The following is a 22,211-nucleotide window of genomic DNA, read 5'->3' on the forward strand; positions in this document are numbered from 1 at the left end:
TTGTCCCACACTTGCCACTCAGTCCCTAACAGCACAGTTGAGCTGGGCAAACGTCCAAGCTGTTTTTTCCTAGGCAAGACCAGAGGCCTCGTTCAAGGCTCTCCGCTGGCTCTTGAAGAGATCGGCTCCGGAGGTCCTCTGCTCTGTGAAGCTTAGGAGCAACGTGTGGTTGGCGGCACAGGTGGTTCACTCTCAAGTCAAAAACGTCGGGCCTGAGCGTGGTGAGTCATGTCCAGATGCTCTTGAGGATGCAGTGGGCATCCCCCTTCCCTGATAACCCAGTGTTGGGGCCCGCATCCTCTTCCATCACCACTGCCTTTTAGAGTCTTCTGGTTCCTTCTTACCTGCATCACTCAGGTGCTACCAGACCCTGCAGATCTTCTGGTGTAGCTTCCCAGCCCCTGGGTGATTTATCCCCAGATCACGTCTTTCTGGAATCCTTTTTCCCTCCACTCTGTCTCTATTTTAAATTCACAGAGGATCGTGCTCTTAGGGACTGGTCCCTTATTTTCCCCACAGTTAAACCATGGTTTAACCATGATACACTTGCCCTGTGGATGGAGACAGCTCAGTGAAGAACTGCTGGTGAGACTGGCTTGGAGACACGCCACCCTCCCCAGTCGTTACCCCCAATTTCTTCAAAGTAGAATGGGGGTAGATCTATATTCCAGTGAAGTGTTACCTTCTTGGGAGCCTGTCTGCTTTCCTTAGAAGCAGAGAAGAAAGCAACAAGCAGGGCCAGGGAAAGAATTCTCTGTCCAACACATCAAGTCCCAGCTAGCTATTTTGTTGTTTTTCCTGCCTTAGTCACTTTGTCTAGATGAGTCCTGAGTTCAAATCAGGAAATTCCCCAAGAAAAGTAGAGGTGATTTTTCCTGCTGTTTGAGATTTTCCTAAGCTTTGTCTCTGTATCCATGGGGTGCCCGTGTGTCCATTTGTCATGAAGTTTTATCATGAAAAAAAGCTCTGGGGTTCCTATTTCATACAAATTGTGCTCCCAGCACTTTTTGTCAACTCAGCACTTCTGAGGACACAGAGTGTGACCAGCCAGAGGGTCTTGTAGAAAAAAAATGACTGCTACGAACTGAATGACCTTTTCATAACCTGCAGTTGAATCCTGAAAACTTTATACTTTAGGAAAGTAATGCAAATTAATAGCAATAATTCTTTAGTAGAGCCAAAAAATTGAATTAGATTAGATGGCTAATAAACTCCTGGTTTTTCTGGGGTTTTTTTGTAAGGCTGTTTCATCATTTTCCCTTCAAGATCCTCACATCTGTGCTCATACTGTCACATCCCAAAACAAAGGAATGCTTTATGGGGCCCTTTCTCTGACATTCTAGTGGCATGCCGTCTCCCCCGGTGGAGGACTCTAAGGCCTAAGGATACAAGGAGGAAGTTGTGGGAGTTCGTCGTCAGAGTGCTTTTCCTGCTGGGAGATTCGGGATTGTGAAGTGCTCAAACAGTAGGCCAACGCAGGACGGGAATGTTTAGACTGAGCCGGCTTCCTTACTACAATTCTGCTACATCATTGACTTGAGGGCAGTGGGTCCAAAAATGAAGTTACTTGCTTCAAAATACCAATACCCACAAGTCAAAGATGAGAACCCTCAGAAAAGGACTGGATATTTAATAAACTTTTTTTTTTTTTTTACTTAAGTGTTGGAAAGGTTTTGCTTGGCATATACTTCCAAGTATCTCAGGAACTTGTGAGACTCAGAAGGCCTGTTGCTGTTCTCCATGGGAAGGATGTGCACTCGTCGCCTGGGCCAGTGCCTATGGTGAGGTTTATCTTGGCCCAGACTCTGCAGGCCTTCTCTGTAGCCCCGGCCAGACATGGCTTTGGGAAGAGCTTAGTGGGAGAGCAGACCATCTGGGGACCTATTTGTGCTTAATATGATTCATGAAATAATATCTAATCCACCTTTTTTCTAGTAATAAAATGAAACAAAGCGATCTTAGTTTGTAGGAAGGAACACAGACCAGACCAAAAACTGGTTTAAATTAGAAAATATAAAGTACTTAGACTTACAGTAACAGAGTCAGCAAGCTTGAGAAAAAATGCTGTGTTCCACTGGGAAGACTTTTTTGTGCTAGAGGTCTTCAGAGGAACTTTAAAATACTGCATGTATTTTATTTTTGAAATTGCCTATCTTTGTTGCAACAAGTCCGACTGCTGTGGCTTTGGGATGGAGCTATTGTCTGACAACAGGGAAATGGGTGAGTTGCCAGGTTACAGAAAAAAGATGCGTTGTTGATTCTGTGAACGAATGCATTCTTTTCCTAGAGGACTTGCTTTCTCTTTCTACCTACTCAGCAGTGAGAGAACAGTGTGAAATGCTTGGTCACGTTAGTGGAGGTGGAGGATGGGATGCTGTGGGTTTTACTGGAAGTCACCTGGCTCTGCTTCCTGGCTGCTGGGTATGGCCTCCCTGCTGTTTGCTGGTAGTGTGTGTGTCATTTTTCTTCTGTTTTTTAAGGCTGCTTGGGTAGCTCCACGGTAGAGATTTCATTCTAAGGGCCTCCCAAAGTTGTGTATCATTTGAAATTGTTCCATTTAAGAAAAAAAACGTTGAGACGAGCCCTATTCTCTAGTCACCAAGATAAAAATGTCATGAGAAACCTAAGTATTGAGATATAAACTTCTAAACCAAGTGAGGAATTGGGCCATTGATGGTATGGCAATAGCTGGCCCATAGTTACCATTTTTCCCACCATCAAAGAAAGGTTAAATAGTTTCCATAACAGGGAATGTGTACAAGGCTCCCACCCTTAATGCAGACTTAGATACGCACTTACTTGTCTTGAGCTATTTGTGGTGAATAAGAGTATTTTTAAATGCTCTGGCAGCCTTGGAAAAACTGCAGGGCTTTAAAGTTGTTGACAAAATATTTCTTGAATAAATAAATCTGATTTAGAAATATCTAAACATGAACAAAGTACTTTTAAGTCTGACATGTCACTGCAAGTGGCTTTTTAAAGTAGCTGCTTAAAACCAGTAACATGACTAAAGGATTTGTAGCTCCAAGTTACTCTAGTTCTATTAAGAGCCACTTCTAAAAGCACCTTAGAAAGGGTAGCTCGAAGGGCTGCTTTCTTATTTTAGGTCTCAGCAGAGCTATGCTTATGGTAGGAGAAAATTGAAGGTCTAACAGAACACTAAACTTTCTTGGCTTTAATTTTTCGAAATATACTGACCATCTTTGTAGAGATGAATGGGGCAAGTCCTCTTACGAAGGGAACCCAGCAGCGCTGGGGTCTGCTGCACCTGTGACCAGCTGCTGGGTGTGGTAGGGTCCCTGTCAACCCTGTACATGCCCTAAGATTGGGAGTTCAGTCTAGCACCCCAGAAGGGGTGTCTGGTGCTTTTCAAATGCCCAGGGAAGAGATTTTGAAGAGTTGGGAAATCTGTGTTCTCATAGTCTAACATGCCTCAGTTCAAAACAAAAACATTAAGTTCAGCTTCCTTAACTGTTGGCAACAGAAAAACTCACTTTCATGTTTTAGCAAGCTCAACTACATCTGCCCCTGGACCACCTAATTCCCTAGCACACTCTTCTAACAGTAATAATATGCAGAGAAGCAACACTCTGCTCTGGGTCGTAGATGCTTATGGAATCCTAGCTCTTTAAAATAATTTTGATGGTCCTGAAGAAAGCTCTGACCAGCAGTGGAATTCTTCTTCCAATTGTGTGCTTTTTACTCCTCGATCTTTGGATCCACTGTCAGACATCTGGAGAAAAAGAAACTCTTAAAAAGATAAGATCTTATGCAGATAACACAATACAAAAAAAAGTGTGGTAAATTAAAAGCGAAGTGTTCATGATGATCCTTGCTCTGAAAGGGAAAATATGTAAATGTACTATTAGAAGTTAGGCTCTATAGTTGAAATAAGTCCCTTCAAAATTATTTGGCTTTGAGCAAATTTAAGACTGTGTCAAACTGGGCAACATCTCCCATCTTGAGTGAGAGCTGGGGTGACCACAAACATACTCTCTAAAATGGGGACAGTATTTAAGTGCTATTTGCAATATTTGTAACCTGATTATTTTTATTTTTAGGATTTGAGGGAGCACATGCAAGTGGGGAGGAGGGGCAGAGGGAAAGACTCTCAAGTGGACTCCCCGCTGAGCATGCAGCTGGATATCATGATCTCAGCCGGAAAGAGGTAGCCACTCAACTGACTGAGCCACCCAGGTGCCCCAGTAACCTGATTACTTTTAAAGTAGCATATATTCCTAAGGGATACCAGTCTTAATGTAAAGCTCATATACTGAAAGTGATGAGGTAATATGGTCTTGGCTATGTTACTGAACTGTGTTCCCTTCCTATAAAATCATTTTTAAAAAGCCTTACCTCATAGTCCTGTACCAAAAAACGTCCCATGGAAAAGTTGTGAGACCTCTTTAAGTACTGGAACCATGAGTCATGCCAGACTGTATTTCCTTTAAGAGAATGTCAAACTGATGTCACTATCCAAACTTAAACCCACCTGAAGACCAACAGTTAATTACAGTTAGGCTACAGGAAGGGGTCAGAGTCAGGATTAGAAATATTACACTTCATTGAATTCTAGAGCAGCTAATCTACCCTCCGTGTTCACCAGTAGGCAGAACGGAAGGAAGGTACGGAGGGAGGGTCAAGTACCAGTCTCCACTACCACTGGAACTACCGCAGGCCATTCTGCACTGTGAGGCCGTCTAATAGCCTCAAGTACGCAGTAATGATCCATTCTTGTTCAAAACAACAAGAAGTGATTTCTCTTGGGATTCAGAATTTACTCCCATTGATGATTGTACCTTCAGTTCTAATAAGGTTCTGACTTACAGGGCCCTCTTCCCATCCTCTAAAGTTTGACTTTGAACTACAGCCGTCCACCCTAGAGGTTAGAGAAGGCTGGAACTCTGGATAGCATGAGCCACACTGGCCCACACTAAGGAATTCACTCAGTTATGCTCTAATGGAAGAAGGAGATTCCTCCTTTTCACGGGGCTTGCTCCTTTGCCCTCTTTCTATAGATTGATCCCAGATGAGAAAAAAAATTGTTTCTGATAAGAAACATTTCTGCTATCAAAAAAATGTAAGAAGAGATGAAGACTTGTACCTCAGAACAGAATCACTGCAGTGCATTCCAGACCAGCCCTATAGCAAACCAAATACTTGTGCAAGGCCGCTGAAGCCCCCAGTCTGCCCAGAGGACACTTCAGAGCTTATAAAAGGAACCTTGACCTTAACAGAAGACTACATTTGATAATGGAAGCAATATATTTCTCCACTGATATACAATAATGTGTAATGCACTGAAAATTTCAGGATGGATTTTGGAGTAAGAGCACAATTTGTAACGTAACATTTTTGGATCACCTCTTCCCATCACCCTTGCTCCACTCTGGGACTCTGCCCCACCCGGGGTGTATCCAATACATACTGAGAATGAAACAAGACAAGGAAACAGTGTCACAAGCCACGACGGAGCCATCTGCATGCCGTTCAGCCCAGCTTTACCCTTACTTTCTTTCAGTACAGACTCCACTACAATTTGAACCATCTGCAAAGAGTGCAAACAAAACTTAGAATATTTTAAAGTCTTCAGAAACTTTCCAGATGTACCTTTGCTAGAGCTCCCCCACCCACCGCTAGAACCCATCCTTTGCTCCTCTGAGTCCTGCCAGGCTTGTTTAATGGGTGCTCAGTTTTGGTTTTCCTCCTTATTCTTCTTCCTCTTCCTCCTCTTCATCATCATCTTCATCATGGCAGTGTGTAATTTCCTGGGGGGCCAGTGGGAAGAGGTTGGGGGGTTTAATCTCACTAATCGACCGGGTCAACTGGTGCCGCTTGTAGTCGGTATCTTTGAAATCAACTGAGGTGCGGTTCCGGGTGGCAAGAGGGGACTCCATCTCGTTGATATCTACATGTGTATGTTCCACTGTTGATTCATGAGGCATCTAGAACAAAGAGGTTCAGAAAAACAGTTTCCTAAATCCTAACCCCTTCTCCCGCTTGTTAGGTGGCTGTGCAGAGGCCCACCCAATTCAGATACTAAAGCGTCTTCCTAGAACTACCTAAAGCTGCCTATCTTTTTCCTCTCTTCTTCAACCCTTAAAACTGTCCAGATCATTACAGCTGGAAACTAGAAAAGATGAGGGAGAAAGATGCTTCACACCAAAAAAAAAAGTCCTGAACTATAGATCAGTATATACATCAGCACTACTAAGTAAGAAAAATACGGTTTTTATATAAACGCTAACAAAAGAGGAAAGTCTTCACTATTCAAACTTTTAATACGATACATTTCAGAGTAAAATTATACCCTGTAACATTCAATCTTGATCCTACTTTCTGAGAGATCCCTTTTGTGCAACCATGTAACCAGCTCATGGGCTTTTGCACAGTAGAAATGACAAACCCAGGAACGCCTGGGTGGCCCAGTCGGTGAAGCATCTGCCTTCGGCTCAGGTCATGATCCCGGGGTCCTGCTGCTCCCCCTGCTTGTGCTCTCCCTGACAAAATCTGAAAACATCCCCTGTGCCACCCACAAACCTGGTTGCAGATTTGAGCACTAAGAGTATATCTTAATTGTAACTACTAGCCTAAGACTATTAACTCACCAAGACGTGGGCAGCTCTAAAGAGGTAGCTGAAGGGATAGTAGAGCAGGTTGATGAAAGATGCTGCATAGAGATCGGCATACCGCATCACCTGACTGGCAAACAGGGTCTGCCGGGAGCCGCTGCGAAACAAGCTTCCCATCATCCCGTAGCACATGTCCATGTCATGAGTCACTTTCTAAAACAGACGAGAGACTGAATTCTAACACTGAGTGCTGGCTATGTGCCAAGCCCTATGTACTAGAAGAAATATAAAAAGCAAAACTTGATCTTCCAAGTTTCCTCCCCAATCCCACTTGGATACCTTGATGCGTCTCTGGATGGAGCTAATGTCTGGGCGCTCATTGCTGCTGCTGTCAAGATGCCTGAAGACAAAGAAAACTCCACTGAAAATCTCCAGAAAAGACGTCTCCCCAACATAGGTGATTCCCGAAGAGGCAGAGGGTTGTTAGGGAAAACTTTTTTTTTTTGGAGGATGCAGAAACTTACTTGTAGAGTTCAGCCAAGAAAATATCCAAGCTCTGAAGCTCTTCAAAAAGTGCTAAAGTTTGAAGGGAAAAGAAAAGTGTTTTAAATGAAAAGCATTCAGCTTTTAATTGCTTGCCCGAACTCAATTAAGAGGCTGCTGATAGGACCAAAAAGTAAAGCTACAGGTGAGTGTACAAAATGACTTCCTTCTGCTTCAGGAAAACCCACTCCTGCCCTGGTTTCTTCTTTAACTGCCTGTCCTGCTAGTTCAACACCGCTGGCTACAACTCTCCTTTCCAAAAGGATGCTGACTCTGAGCTTACAAAGCGCTAATTCGCATCCCGTGTCAGGTGTGTCAGCAAACAACTGTTACCAGTTCCATTTTCAGATCCAAGAAGGAGGAGGAGGTGAGGTGTCCAGGGTCACAAGTCCAGGCAATAGAGCCAAATCAACTACATCTACAGAATTTCCTAGGTGGAAAGTTGAAAATGGGGATGAAAAGCTAGCCAGAAAGTCCCACTAAGGACAAGCAACAGCCAGTATCTGTTGCATGCTTTCGAGGTGTTCCAGTCCTTCTCAATCTGCCTTCCCCAAAGAGAATGAAGCCCTAATGGATCTACTGTATATGACAAATTTTCTTTATCTTTTTTGGGAGAACTGAAAATCATGCAAATCAATTTCTCTGTTCTGTGGCTCAGATGAGAAAGGCTGTTACTTGTATCTTCTTTATACACACATTACACCCCAGTTAAGTCTCAGTGAAGTAGGTATTATCCTCATTTTCACATTTGAGGAAACTAAAGCACAGGGTGTCCCAGTAACTTCGAAGGGCATGAAGATATTAAGTAGTAGAGCTGGGGTAAGCAGCTGAGGCAATACCTTTCCCCAAGCTGTGGGTGATGCTAGCAAGGCCTAGCTGGAGAACTACATGTCAAACATCTTTACATAACTAGATCTACAGGTCAATTCAGCATACAGTTCAGAGAATACAATTTGGCCTCATTCTCAGAAGAGCAGGAAAAGAAAAAAAAAAAAAAAGACACATTACCACTCAGAGCCATCAATGCCCCCAAATCACAGATACAGGCTCATGGCGGAGAGACTGGAACTAGTAGGTGTGGTTGGAAAATATGGGACTACAGAGGAAAGTGGAATTCACAGGTTAGTTGCTACAGTAATATAACTCAGGATAGCAACATTCTGTGCTTAACTGGGAAGGAATTCAAGAAGCCTGAACAAGATAACCTCCCCTATTTCCTCAAATTCTGGAGTTCTGTACCGTATACCTGGCTAGAGGGAAGTATCCAAATATCTCGGGACTACCTCTGTCCCTTTCTCCCCACACACAAAGTAATGAGTTCACAGCTGGCCCGTAGGATATAAAGTAAGAGTAATGGCTCCTTACCACTCTTATCAGTCCAGACATGCAGCTCCTGTGCAAGCTCAGGAATCACCAGGAAAGTTCGCCACCCTTGCCGTTTCTTTGATTTTAAAATGTCTCCAAAAATGTGATCTCCAATATACAAAATGTCCTTGCCCTTGGCTCCCAACAGATCACAGATTGTATCTGATGAACCTGAAATGATGGAATGAACAATGGGAAAACAAAAATGTCTCCACGTTAAAAACCAGCATTCTAGGTACCATAACCATTAAATACCGTTCTAATTTTATTCTTATGCAAGGAACAGACTAGGAAAAGGTCTCACCTTTCTTAAAGACCCACCACTGTTTTTCTTTCATCATTCCTTTCATTGCCTCTAAGGCAAGGCCTTCAGTTCCACTGTGCGAACCAGGGTTCTTGATTACCAACAAAAACCACATGTCTCAGCTTTAGTGAATATAACCCTCCAAAAGTACCACCGCCATGTCTCATCAGAGATCTGACAATGTGGCTTTGTTCAATTGTTTCTCACTGCAACAAAATCTGCATATCTTGTCCATAAGGGCTCCCTGAGGATCCCTTTGAGAACCTCCTCAAAAAGGTAAAAGGATGAGGAAAAACAGATCCTTTTAGGAAAATCAAAGATTCATTAAGTTGGGGCGCCTGGGTGGCTCAGCCGGTTAAGCATCTGCCTTTGGCTCAGGTCATGATCTCAGGGTCCTGGGATTGAGCCCCGCGTCAGGCTCCCTGCTGAGGGGGGAATCTGCTTCTCCCTCTGCCCCAGCCCCTGCACGCACATGCTCGCTCTCTCAAATAAATCTTTAAAAAAAAAAAACAACCCACAAAATTAGGTCATACTAACAACTTCTCAAACCCATTCTCCTGACTCCTATTGCATTAGTAGGTGACTGAAGCATTTACCTCCAGTAGACAATATCTTCAGAATACTAAAGAGTTTGGGTGGCACTATGCCAGGAGGACACCAAAGCTTTCACAAGTCTGAACAAAGACTTAAACTAAATGGAAATCTGCGACTCACCTCCTGAGTAGACGATGCCATGCTGTAAGGGGCCTGTGTAGGTACCAATTTTCAGCTTGCCAGTCTTCTGTGAGGAGAGAAGATGGACTTTGTAATAATTTATTGTTCAATCACAATTGCCACCCAAGATGCGATTTGGATAGGCAGCTAAATGAACAGCACTTTTGAATTATATTCTTTTGGATTTATTTGGCTATCTCAACAAATAGGTTTAAAACTTAGATTAAATTCAAAAGAAAGGTATGGCTAATAAGTTAAAAATACCTGTTTCCTTAGGAAGAATAAGAGTAGGGAAAGGAGAAATACGAAGGACATGGGCTAGCAGACAGCTCATCCTCTCGACTTACAGTATCCACCTGACGTAGTACTGTGCCTTCTCCAAAGAAGAGTGGCTTCCGTGCATCCACCAAGATCAGGTCAAAGTAGGATTGCCATGGTCGATGGGAACTCCCAGGCTGATGAAGATGAGAAAGAGCAAAAGCCAAAACATCACTCCTAACCTTGAGGCACTAATATTTAATCTCACTCAGATACAAGGAATGTAGACATATTAAGTATATCCAGAAGATCCCACTATTTTGTTAAAAACGTGTTTTATTATAAGCCACATTCTTTTGGAAGCAGCCAAGGTAAAAACATAAATTAACACATTTTAAATCATTTTATCAATTATTTCACAGCAACTTAACAATATGAAGGAAGGTGTGCTCACACTCTGAAATGGGTTAACAGAGGCACAAAGGGGCCCGGAGAGATGCAAATCAGTACTCAAGAGACAGATTAAGAAAGAGGCAGATCAGCATTAGAACTGAAGTATACAAACTTAGCATGGAACTATTACTAGCAAATTTTACTGGTTATGTTCTCAGAATAATGGCTCTAGGTTCACATTAGCCTTTGGCTCATATTGCAGGCTTATCACAGCACTAACCTAGAAGCTATGCCCATTAACATTATTTCCATCCTGAAATGGAACCATGCTATTAAACTTTTAAGATAAGCTGAAGGGCAATGCATACTGTGCTTCTGAGCGATCTCAAAACAGATTTACTGATATTTACTCAAGCCTAGTACTAAAATCCCACAAGTATGTGACTAAGTTGCAATGAGTATTCCTTAAATCTAAGTGTAGTCCTATTGCAGGAATGAAGACTTCTCTAAATATCAAAGCTAACTGTTCTCTTGGCACAGAACTCAGCAATAACTAAGAGCAATATCCAGAAGTTGTCAAGAATATATATATATATATACAGGGCGCCTGGGTGGCTCAGGTGGTTAAGCGACTGCCTTCGGCTCAGGTCATGATCCTGGAGTCCCTGGATCAAGTCCCGCATCGGGCTCTCTGCTCGGCAGCGAGTCAGCTTCTCCCTGACCCTCCCCCCGGTCATGTGCGCTCTCTCTCTCAAAAGAAAAAAAAAAAAAGAATATATATATATTTTCTGTTTCTTTTAATCAGATATCTTCCTCAACCTGAAAATTCCTATCTTTGCCACACAAACTTAACAATTCTACGTAATATTATTCTGATCCCACCCCACTAAATAGCATGAATATCTCCCTTTTATTTCTACTTAGTTTTCAAAACTCTGACAATGTTATACTATACTAGCTCCTGCATTACTTCTAATGTTAATGAAGATTTCTAGATGAGTTCTGACAATTCCCTTAACTTTCAATATTCCAGAATGAGTAAATGCATTCATTATTACTAAAAGCAGTGGTCTATTAAGTTATGTATAGTACCTTGGGGCCATGCGGGAAATCAAACAGGTAAGTCATAATTTTCTGGAAAAAAAAAAATCCAACATAAGGTCCATATACTACTTTTGCAAAAGATATATAGCACCTAAAAACAAAACAAAACAAAACAAAAAAACCGAAGTTTTTCGTAACACACGTCTTTTTCAACATAGGATTCATCACATTCATGTTTCCTCTAAGTTTATGAAATAACAGCTGAAGCCAGAAATTAATGCTTCATCAAACAAACAAAAGCTGACATTCTCAGTAGGACACAGGCTTCTTCTGGGACATATTTTTGTACACGTCATCCATATACCCTTACCCAACTCTCCTAGAGGACTGGAACATATACATTTGGAATGGTATCTGAGGTAAGGGCATCGAGAAAACTAATGACTCACATGGGAATAATATACCTTGGCCTCCTAACTATTGTTCCTACATTAACCAAGCCAATGAACCATTAGATTTGTTGGCTTTGTAAGACTGCTTACTCCAGATCACATTTCTAAATCAAGATTTTACATAAAGAGAACTGGGCAGCACTGAGCTGCTTGCTAGTACTATAAATCTGTAACTGTCTTAGCAAAAGTAAGAGGAGGCCAAGGAGTTAAATCGGCTTTTCTACATGCTTTAACCATGGCAAAAAAAAAATTTTTAAGTTATAAGGTAGGAAATTTTGATGGCTAAGAGTCAAAACATCCTTGCACCATCTATTGCTGTCTGGCTCCCAACAGCAGGGAGGGCATTTATAATAAATAAATGTGTGACTTCTCAAGTTTATATAAATGATGCACCAGAGAGATGCAGAAGCCATTTTAATCAGCACAAATGTTTTAAATAACCTCCAAATTAAAACCTTCAAGTAGCCAACTGTAATCAGGGAAAATAGTCAAATGAAATATTGAGAAAAATTTGAGAACCACTCTGAGGTAGCCCTTATGCTATATTTTTTCACTCTGCTCTCAAAATGAAATAGCAAAAAACTACCCTCACTTAACAAACTACTGTCCTCAATATGTTCACAGTTCTTTAAGCCAAAATTACTCCTCTGTATAGACAAATAGGAATATTAAGCACTTACATCTGTATATTTATAGTCACTGTTGGTGGCAAGGAACACTTTCCCTACTTCCTTCATTCGGCTCAGAAGCAAAGGCAGTTTTCCCTGCAATATAATATGATGATGAGTGAAACACTAAAACACAAATACATACTCACTTACACTTGGACTTTTGTCCACTGGAATAAGAATAGGGGATGCCCTTTAAGGGTTGGTTGGTTTCAGAATTTTACATTTAAAAGGCTACATTATCACTATACATGAATTAAGTATTAATATATGTAGTGTACATGGTATATATAATGTATAGGTTTATTTATAAAATTATACACATATGCTTATTAAATATGCTTATTAAAAACACCTCGGGGCACCTGGCTGGCTCAGTCAGTGGAGCATGCGACTCTTGATCTCAGGGTTGTGAGTATGAGTCCCACATTGTGTGTAGAGATTACCAAATAAATAAATAACATCTCTACCTTCCTCATGTCTGCCTCAGGAAAGTGTTTAAATTACTTTGTAATCTCAAAGTATATGAATGAGGTATGTAAAGGGTCAGGAAAAGCTGATTTTAAATATTTTATTTATGTTAGAACACATGCACAATCGCATGCACGAGCAGGAGCAGAGGGAGAGGGACAAGTAGACTCCTCCGAGCTCCATCCCACAACCCTGAGATCATGACCTGAGCTAAAATCAAGAGTCAGCCGCTTAACTGACTGAGCCACCCAGGCGCCCCAGGAGGAGCTGATTTTACTTTTTTTAAAAGATTTTATTTATTTATTTCACAGAGAGAGATGGTGAGAGCAGGAACACAAGCAGGGGCAGTGGAAGAAGGAGAAGCAGGCTTCCCGTGGAGCAGGGAGCCCGACATGGGGCTTGACCCCAGGACTCCGGGATCATGACCTGAGCCGAAGGCAGACACTTAAGCACTGAGCCACCCATGTGCCCCAAGGAGCTGATTTTAAACATCACCAGCAAAATACTCTACATGGAGAGTATAAGATATGGCTTCACCAAGTATACTTTTATAAAACACCTTGCAGAATGAAATGCCACGTGCAGGATGCAACCTAGAAATGCCCAGACCCATCTGCAGATACCTGAGGAAATTCTAACTCCTGACGTGACCAGAAAGAAAAGCAGCTTTTCCTTCTCTCACAGTAAATAGGTTCCTTCACTCAAATTCTCCTGGACCTCTCCTGAACCCCTCAGTGTTCTCTCTTGAAACAACAAGAGTGGAAGTGGGAGTAGAGGGGAAACAGGAGGTACAAAGACTGAAAACTAAGAAATCTGTACCAAAATACTTCGAAGAAATATTGCATTCTGTTCTTACTCTGTGAGAAAAGGAAGAAGTATCTAATCTTGGAGCTGTGTATGTTTCCTTTTTAATTTTAAAATAATTCCAGGGACGCTTGGGTGGCTCAGTCGCTTAAGCATCTCTGCCTTTGGCTCAGGTCATGATCCCAGGGGCCTGGGATGGAGCCCTGCATCGGGCTCCCTGCTCAACGGGGAGCCTGTTTCTCCCCCTGCCTGCCACTCCCCCTGCTTGTGCTCTCTCTGACAAATAAATAAGTAAAATATTTTAAAAACTATAAAATAAAATAATTCCAGACATGAGGCGCCTGGGTGGCTGAGTTGGTTAAGCGGCTGACTCTTGGTTTCAGCTCAGGTTGTGATCTCAGGGTTGTAGGATCGAGCCCCACATAGGGCTCCGTGCTCAACACAGAGTCTGCTCGAGACTCTCTCACCCTCTCTCACCTCCTCTGCTCCTCCCCCAGCTTGTGGGCACACTCACTCACTCCCACATAGAAATAAACAAATAAATAAAATCTTCAGAAATAAAATAATTCCAGACTTACAGAAAAGTCGGGGAAATAGTACGTTCAATATATTCATCTAGCTTCCCTTAATCAGATCTTACATAACCATAGTACAATGATCAAAACTAAGAAATTAACATTGGTACAATTCTATTAACTAAACTATTAAATTCTATTAATTCTATTCTAAATTAAATTCTATTAACTAAACTACAGATTTTAAAAATCCTTCAAGGAATTTTAAAGCTTTCCTCATTATTCCCTGTTGATTTAATTTAAATAATCGTCACATATATGTACATTTTTTAGATTATCTAGTGCTCTGGTTATGATTTGGATCACATTCAGGTGTGACCTATGGCCTTACCCCTTACTAACTGTATAAACTTGGGCAAGTTATGTAACCTCTGTTCCTCAGTTTCTTTACCTATAAAACAGAGGTAACAATACCTACCCTCAGGGTTCTACGGAGATAAAATGGCATATAATCACTTAGTGATGTGCACACAGTAACTACTCTAGCTGCTATTATCATTAGAGCTAAAAGGACAAATGAAATACTGGATATTCTTGCCTATGAACAAACAGGAAAAACTGTACCAAGACCTAAGTTCTGGCTGAAAATTCCTGGTGATTATATTTGACATATACCAACACAAAGTCCATTGTCCTTGTCCATTTCATTATAAATAGGCTTGTTATTCATTTCCATGATTTGCAAACCTATTTTCCCCTTTCTTACTTACATCTTTGACTACATATTTCTCAAGATTTTCAACTGTCTTTTCCTTAAGGGAGCCCTAGAGGAAGAAAAAAAAAAGAACAAAATCAGTTTTTTAACAGTTTATAAGAAAAATTATGTCTACTATCAACCCAAATGCATTTAAATATTTACCAAAATGGAAAAGTAGATAAACTAGAGAGGGCCATGATAAAGCAGCAGATGAGATTTGCTGCGACTCTGCCTCCAAAATGTATTTAAAATATAAAACTATTTTTATTTTAAACTAGAAACCAAAAGGAATTTCATATTTTATTCAGTAAGTTTATAGTAAATGTAATATTAACTAGTTAGTGTTATTAGTCAAGCAGAAGGTATTTGGAAAAAAACAGACAGCCCATAATCATCCTCAAAGAGTAGGGTTAAGTATAATCTTAACACTAAAATCTCTTCTAAGTTTGGGAAATATAAACTGAAATAAAAGCTAGAAGCCAAGCACTATTACTAAGGAAAGATCAGCACTACTTCTGAAAGCAGGACAGCCAAAGACAGGAACACAAATATTTTAGAGAGCTGTCACTAGGGGGCAAATCCATTTTTTATTTTATTTTTTTAAATAGAGGAAAAGTTCTGCTCTATTTGCACTTGAAAAGTAAACGTCAGACCATAAAACACATGCCACAGAGTGAATAGGTGAAGCAGAGGCTCCTAGGTACCTTGTAATGAACCCAGTCGACAGCATCTCTTACATCCTGGAACATACTTCGGTAAGACATGAAGAGGTCCCCATCTTTAAATCCTGTTTCACAGCTATACAAAGATGAAAAGAACATGACAGGGAATCCAAAAGAGGGTAAATAAAATGAACATCAAACACTGCCCCGAGGACCCAAAGATTCCATTATCACATGGATAAACACTGTGGCTAATTAGGAAAATAATTACTCCCTAGTGAAAATCCATTTTGACCACCGGACAATTATAGTGTTCAATGGAATATAGTAATTGTGAACAAATATAAAGTGATAGAATAATATACTGAAGTGGAAGCTAAAAGGTCAGTTCCAAAAATATCATGTTCTTTTATTTATCACTTTTAAGAAACAGGTTCCCATCAAAGAAACATTTAAAACTTAAAATTGGTAATTTAGGTTCTCTTCATCCTGACTTTTCTGACGTTGTCTCTAGGTACAAAGGTTTGGCCTATTTTCTATTTAGCTTAGTGACTTGGTGCTCCACCAGATTTAGTGCCTTGAAGTAGATAAGGCCTAGAGAGGATAAGAAATTAGCAAACTCTGACACACATGGCTGAACTTCCAGCAGTGGTTATGCAATTCCCCCTAAAAAAGGAGAGGATAACTTGTTCAAGACTTAAACACAATTTTACTTCAGGGAGGATAAACCGTATTTACTCCTCAATCAAATCTCGCTGGGCCTGGGAGTAAAACTAAACTTCCACACCTGAATGGCTCCTGGGCAGCTGCTGTGAAATGAGTTGGGGGTTTCAGTGTAATTCTGCTTGGACAGATAATCATCACACAAACCTCCCACTCAGTTGTCACAATCAGCACCTCTGCTGGCCGTCTTCATTCCCAGGAGAAGCCAATCAGAAGTGGTCCCTTCCAAACATGGCTGCAGCACACTGGCAAGGAGAGTGGGAGGTGAGAGCCTGCATGGAGCTGCTGGTGCTGTCCCATCTCTCGGGCTGGCAATGTGGCATCTCTCACTAGCACTAAATTCACTTCAGAAAAGCAGAAAAGACCTACAATGGCCAGTTCTCTAAAACCCTGTACATTAATTTTAAAAAATCAATCGGAAAAAGAAAATTGTACCATATACATACCTGGTATATCTAGGACAATTAGTAAAAAAATCTACAAGGCAGGCCAACAGGTAGGTCTCTGAAAAATGAAGAATAGATATTCATAAGCTGTAAGTGAGATAATTAAACTTATTTCATTATCTCCCTTGAGCAAAGATAAATGATCATGAAAAGAAGGGAAAGCATCCGTAATAAATAAGCACAGAATGAGTCTACCTGGTAGATTGAATAGTGTGTTCAGAATGTAAAATCTTTCAGTGTCATCTCGTTGAATAAATTTATTTGGATACTGCTCTCTAGTTTCTGGTCTGAAAGAAAAAACTTTAAATTAACTGATATTCAAGAAATGAACATTGTAATAGCTATCAGAAATTTCATCATTTAAAAATTCATTCGAATATGTTGGTGGCTACATTCAAGGAAGGGTTCTAAATATTACACATGAGTAGCTACGAAGATAGACAAGCTCAGGTTCCAGCCCTTAAAAAGTTCTCAGTCTGGTAAGGGAGGTGAGTCACATACACAAACAATTATCACCAGGTTAAAAAAAAATCACAACTGCCTAAAGAGAGGTGCAGAGAGCTATGAGAAAATGGAGGAAGAGGGGACCATTTCAACTAAAGGGGTAGAAAAAAAATGAATGTGGGAGTGAGGAAAGGGAAATCTAGCAAGGATTCATGAAAAAGGGGGCATAGGAGCTAGTCCTTAAAGGCTCGGTAGACCAATTCAAATACTAGTCCAACTGGAGAAGAGTGAGGGGAGCAGACGAAAATAAAGCTAGAAAGATGAATTGAGGCAGATCATGCTATTGTTATTTTTCATTCAGGGGCAACGGGGTTTTTTTGGATTTTTTTGTTTGTGTTTGGTTGGTTTTTGCCACTGACGGTTTTTAAGCAAAGGGATAAAACCATCAGAGCTGAATTATAAAAATATGCAACTAGTAACAGTTTTAGGATAAAAAGAAGAAAGAAATGTGATTATGTTGCAAAAATGGCTACAAATTCTCCCTATGCATTGTAATGTGTGACTTTGTATTTCCTCTGATTAAGAGGCTCAGTCTATTTCTCCATCCTCAAATACAGGCTTGAGTAGCAGCAACTAGGTATCCAAGCAGAGGCTTGGAAAACACTTGCATATTGGGGCTTGCCTACTCTTGCTGCACTGCACCTCTGAGACTACTGAGTGAATGAGTGACATAACCTGCTGGAAGATAAAAGACTACATACAGAAATGAGGCTAGCCACAGGCTGCCAAATGCCAAACATGTGAGTGAGGCCATGCCAGACCAGCAGAACAACCCCAGAACTGCCCAGATGACTCTCAGAATTTGGAGCTAAATAAAATGGTCACTGTTTTAAGCCACTAAGTTTTGAAGTAATTTATTATGCAGTAAAAGCTAACTGACACAAAGGACTGGGAAATCAGTTAAGTGGTTACTGTAGTCTTCCAGATGAGAGCAGGTAGGGTCTGTCCTAGAGTGGTGGCACAGGAAATTAAAGGGAAGCGTTAATCCATGAGAGACTGCCAAGGCCAAGACCAGGCAACTGACTGGCTGTGGCAGATGAGGGACATGAGAGTCAAAGATGATGATGCTCACATGAAGGTGTCCCTGAGAGGGTGGTGGTACCCTTAATAGCAATATGAAAACTGGATAAGAAGTAGATCTAAGAGGAATTCTATTTTGGATACATTAAGTTCAAAGTAAACAGATTTTTATAGGCAATTAGTAATAAAGGTCAAGAACTTAAAACAGAGATTCAGACTTCAGAGAGAACTGGGGTCATCTACACACAGGTAACAGATGAAGTCATGAAGACTGTTACAGTAGATGAGGCCACTTGCAGTTCAGAGGAAAAAAAAGAAGACAGAACAGACCCATGGAGGACATTTAGGGTTAAAAGGAAAACCAGCAAAACAGATAAAAGTTGTTAGAGATGCCCAAGAACCCTGGAGAGTGAAATGAAACACTCCAAGAAGAGGAAGGGGATAGAATTAATAAAAATAGTACAGAGAAACCCAAAAGAAGAAAAACTAAAATATAAAAAGGCACAATTCTCAGGGCGCCTGGCTGGTTTAATAGGTGGAGCGTGTGACTCTGGATCTTGGGGTTGTGAGTTTGAGCCCCACACTGGGTGTAGAGCGTGCTTAAAAATAAAATATTTTAAAAATGCACAGTTCTCACAATGAATATACAGAGATTAAGTACTCTAAAGGACATCAAATTTAAAATTCATATCAGAGTAATCTGGGTAAATTCCTACTTGGGTCTGTTAACTACCAATGGCATAGACTCTAGTTAGGAATAGAAAATCATATTAGCTCCCGGTCTTAGTCACCTTCTGAAATAAGAGTTCCCAATAAGGAATAACTACGTAGAATATCTCATTTTCTAGCCTTCTAAGGTTTTCTGTAATGAAGATTAAGGTGGAAGGGAATAGTAATGATGTGCTTTCCTCAGTCAGGTTTAGTAAGATGACACTGTCTCCTTAGATAGACTTTCCTATTCCCTCATTGTTAAAGAGTAATTCTTTTACATAAGGATAGTTAACAGTTATTAGGCAATTAGAACCAAACTGACTTACAAATTTAGTTAGCAATGACATTTTGTTTAAATTAAGAGCCAAATAAGGCTAGGGGCGCCTGGGTAGCTCAGTCGTTGGGCGTCTGCCTTCAGCTCAGGTCATGATCTTGGGGTCCTGGGATTGAGCTCTGCATCGGGCTCCTTGCTTAGCAGGAGTCTGCTTCTCCCTCTCCTACTCCCCCTGCTTGTGTTCCCTCTCTCACTGTGTCTCTCTGTCAAATAAATAAATAAAATCTGGAAAAAAAAAAAAAAGGTCAAATCAGGCTAGCATTTATTTAAAATAAAAATTAAGAAGGAAGGAATGCTAGACTTGGAAGTTGGGAGGAAAACAGTAACAGTACAGAATACTGCTAACTTTCTGTGACTTGCAGAATAAAGATTTGATCTCAATATTATCCTACTCTAAAACTTTAAAGGTCTTTGCCATTGTCCAAAAAAGAGGCCCCAACTCACTGGCAAGGCACGTAAGGTTATGCCTGATGTGGCCCTAACCTCCCTTCCAGCCTTGTCCACCAGTACTGCTTCAATAGCTCACTTTCCCTCTCCCTCCATCCTCAATCTCTCGTTTTCCACAGGCTTTTCCTTTTGACTCTTAACCAACTGAGCCACCCAGGCACCCTAAATAAATAAAATCTTAAAAAAAAAAAGTGTGTTGTCTGAATGATTCTGCATTACCCGTAAATGGCTTATTTTTTAAACACTACTAAATGTACTTCCAAAGGAGCTATTTGGAAACTTTATTGGTTTATTTGAGGAAAGAAAGAAGGTCTGTGGATCCTGAGTTAGTAAATCTAATTGCAGTACTAATTTATAGAACTTCCCTTCCTTTTCTTCTAGAACTACCCCTTCCCCATAACACAAAAACCCCTTTTCAGACATTAATAAATAGAACCTCGGTTTATCTTCATTGGAATTTTGAGTTATGGTACAATATCCACATATAAAATAGCTTAGGTTGCTAGCATTATTTGCAATAGCTTTACATTCTAATCCTGTCTCCTGATATTCATGAATCTTGAACAAACCCCTCCCTCATGAGAGGAACAGTGAAAGAAAGGCAGATATAATCACAGGCCTGCCCAGATGTGTCAAGATGTGTCAAGATGGGGTATATACTTCACACTGTTCTATGTATACTTGGAAATCTTCAAGCTGGAAAGTCTTATATCAGATGCTTCACTTCCAAATAGGGCATTGCTGTGACCTCAGATTTAAAGGATACTCTGGTACAGTTAGTTTGTGCTTATCACAAAAAGTATTTACCAAAAAGATACTGTCTCTTTAAAAGTTTCAATGTGGACCATGTGGTTTTCACTACTTTGCCTTTGAGAATAACATATAGAAGAGTTATGAGAGACTGACACATAATCTATTTTGGTTTTAAGAGTTGCTCCGTCCCTGGGGCTCCTGGGTGGCTCAGTCGTTAAGCATCTGCCTTCGGCTCAGGTCATGAACCCAGGGTCCTGGGATCGAGTCCCGCATCCTGCTCCGCGGGAAGCCTGCTGCTCCCTCTCCCAGTCCCCCTGCTTGTGTTCCCTCTCTCGCTGTGTCTCTCTCTGTCAAATAAATAAATAAAATCTTTAAGGAAAAAAAAAAAGAGTTGCTCCATCCCTAATGCAGTGTCAGTAGTAAATTAGGTAGTGAATAGTGGAGAAAATGTACAACTGTAAAGCCACGACGACAGAAAGTATCAAATTGTGGTATTGTGATTTTTAAAGAAAAAATTGGGATGTTTCACCAAAGCAGTAGACACTAAATTTTATCTGCTGTTTACTAGGGTGGAAAGTCCAAATTAGTGAGAATAGTGGAAATATTCTGATTATTAAAATAAAGCTTACTCTTACTTGTTTTAAATATTATCTCCCTTATTCATTTTTTAACCCATGTTTTTAAAAATTTTAATCACATGACCAAATATCTGAAGCTATTCATTAGATTAAAAAATAATATGTTAGCTATTAAAAATCTTAGCATTTACACTGTTGTAGTTTCAAATTTTTCAAAGCACTTTTATATACATACCTCTTCTGAGCAGCTACCTGAGAACTGTATTAAAAAGGAGAAAATAAAAATCTTAGAATTTCAAATAAGTCAAAGCTACTACAGTTCTTTTTGGGCAAGTTTCAAGATTAGCTTTGTTGGATGCTGTATAATTAGAAACCACTTAATTTACACAAAATACAAATGCTAACTATATTTATAAGTCAGTTTGGGTCCTAACTGCCTGATAAATAATTATTAAGTATCCTTATGCAAAGAATTGCTCTTTAATGATGAGGGAACAGGAAAGTATATTACATCTGGGGAGACAGGTGATCTTCATATTGTTTCACTATAAAAACACTAGAAAGAGGCTAAAGGTTCTATGTACTCACCCTCTTATGAAGTTAAATCCATGTGCACAGACCAAAAGGTTTCCATAGGCATCAACTTTCAAAAGATTTCCATATAGTGTATCAAAAACAAGTCCCCTATGTGAAAATGAAGACATCAACAGTAATATAAAAATAATACAGGCAACAATCTTATGTAGTATTATTACTTAGTCATGATAAACCAGTGCCATCTTATTCAAGCTTTATGACAACTCAAGCATATCCCCAAACAATATAATCCTGGAGGCTGGAGTGAATAAAATCTTAAAAACTAAACCCAGAGCAAATAAAAAGTATTTACTCTGTCTAAATAATCACAACTGTTTTCTGTAAGGAGTAAGAGCTTAAACAAGGTATGAACTATAATTCCTCTTAATACAGTGGTTCCATTCTAAAAGAGTCTTTTAATTTCCTTGGACAAATGAGCTGGCTTATATTTTCCTCTAATAGATGCTATATATGGGACATATAATGATGGCATCTCAAATACCATTTTCTTAATCTTAAATCTTCCCTATCAAATCCAAAAATGCAAACTGCCAAGAGGGCTCCTGATGACCAAGTGAAGTGTATTAGTAAAGCAGG

General features: G+C 40.3%; 1 protein-coding gene across 5 annotated transcripts in view; it reads right to left on the reverse strand.

Moving 5' to 3' along the window:
• Positions 1-1,277: 1,277 nt before the first annotated feature.
• NT5C2 (5'-nucleotidase, cytosolic II) overlaps positions 1,278-22,211 on the reverse strand; it is a 93,280-nt gene continuing 72,346 nt past the window's right edge. For 2 of the 5 annotated variants that reach the window (XM_064595228.1, XM_045878736.3), the window contains 15 exons: positions 21,627-21,722; positions 21,274-21,297; positions 16,887-16,978; positions 16,692-16,749; positions 15,565-15,658; positions 14,874-14,927; positions 12,326-12,409; positions 11,242-11,283; positions 9,846-9,953; positions 9,499-9,565; positions 8,481-8,651; positions 7,097-7,148; positions 6,912-6,972; positions 6,609-6,785; positions 1,278-5,945 (listed from right to left, as the gene is read on the reverse strand). In XM_064595228.1, coding sequence (XP_064451298.1) covers positions 5,709-5,945; positions 6,609-6,785; positions 6,912-6,972; positions 7,097-7,148; positions 8,481-8,651; positions 9,499-9,565; positions 9,846-9,953; positions 11,242-11,283; positions 12,326-12,409; positions 14,874-14,927; positions 15,565-15,658; positions 16,692-16,749; positions 16,887-16,978; positions 21,274-21,297; positions 21,627-21,722 — 1,417 coding nt within the window. In that variant the 3' untranslated portion in view covers positions 1,278-5,708. The remainder of the gene's footprint in view (positions 5,946-6,608; positions 6,786-6,911; positions 6,973-7,096; positions 7,149-8,480; positions 8,652-9,498; positions 9,566-9,845; positions 9,954-11,241; positions 11,284-12,325; positions 12,410-14,873; positions 14,928-15,564; positions 15,659-16,691; positions 16,750-16,886; positions 16,979-21,273; positions 21,298-21,626; positions 21,723-22,211) is intronic. The other 3 variants (XM_064595229.1, XM_045878737.3, XM_064595230.1) reach the window with 2 other exon arrangements.

The sequence above is a fragment of the Mirounga angustirostris genome, unplaced genomic scaffold, assembly GCF_029215605.1.
Source record: "Mirounga angustirostris isolate CCGP_5_RB_7025 unplaced genomic scaffold, mMirAng1.0.hap1 SCAF_6, whole genome shotgun sequence".
Taxonomy (NCBI): Eukaryota; Metazoa; Chordata; class Mammalia; order Carnivora; family Phocidae; genus Mirounga; species Mirounga angustirostris.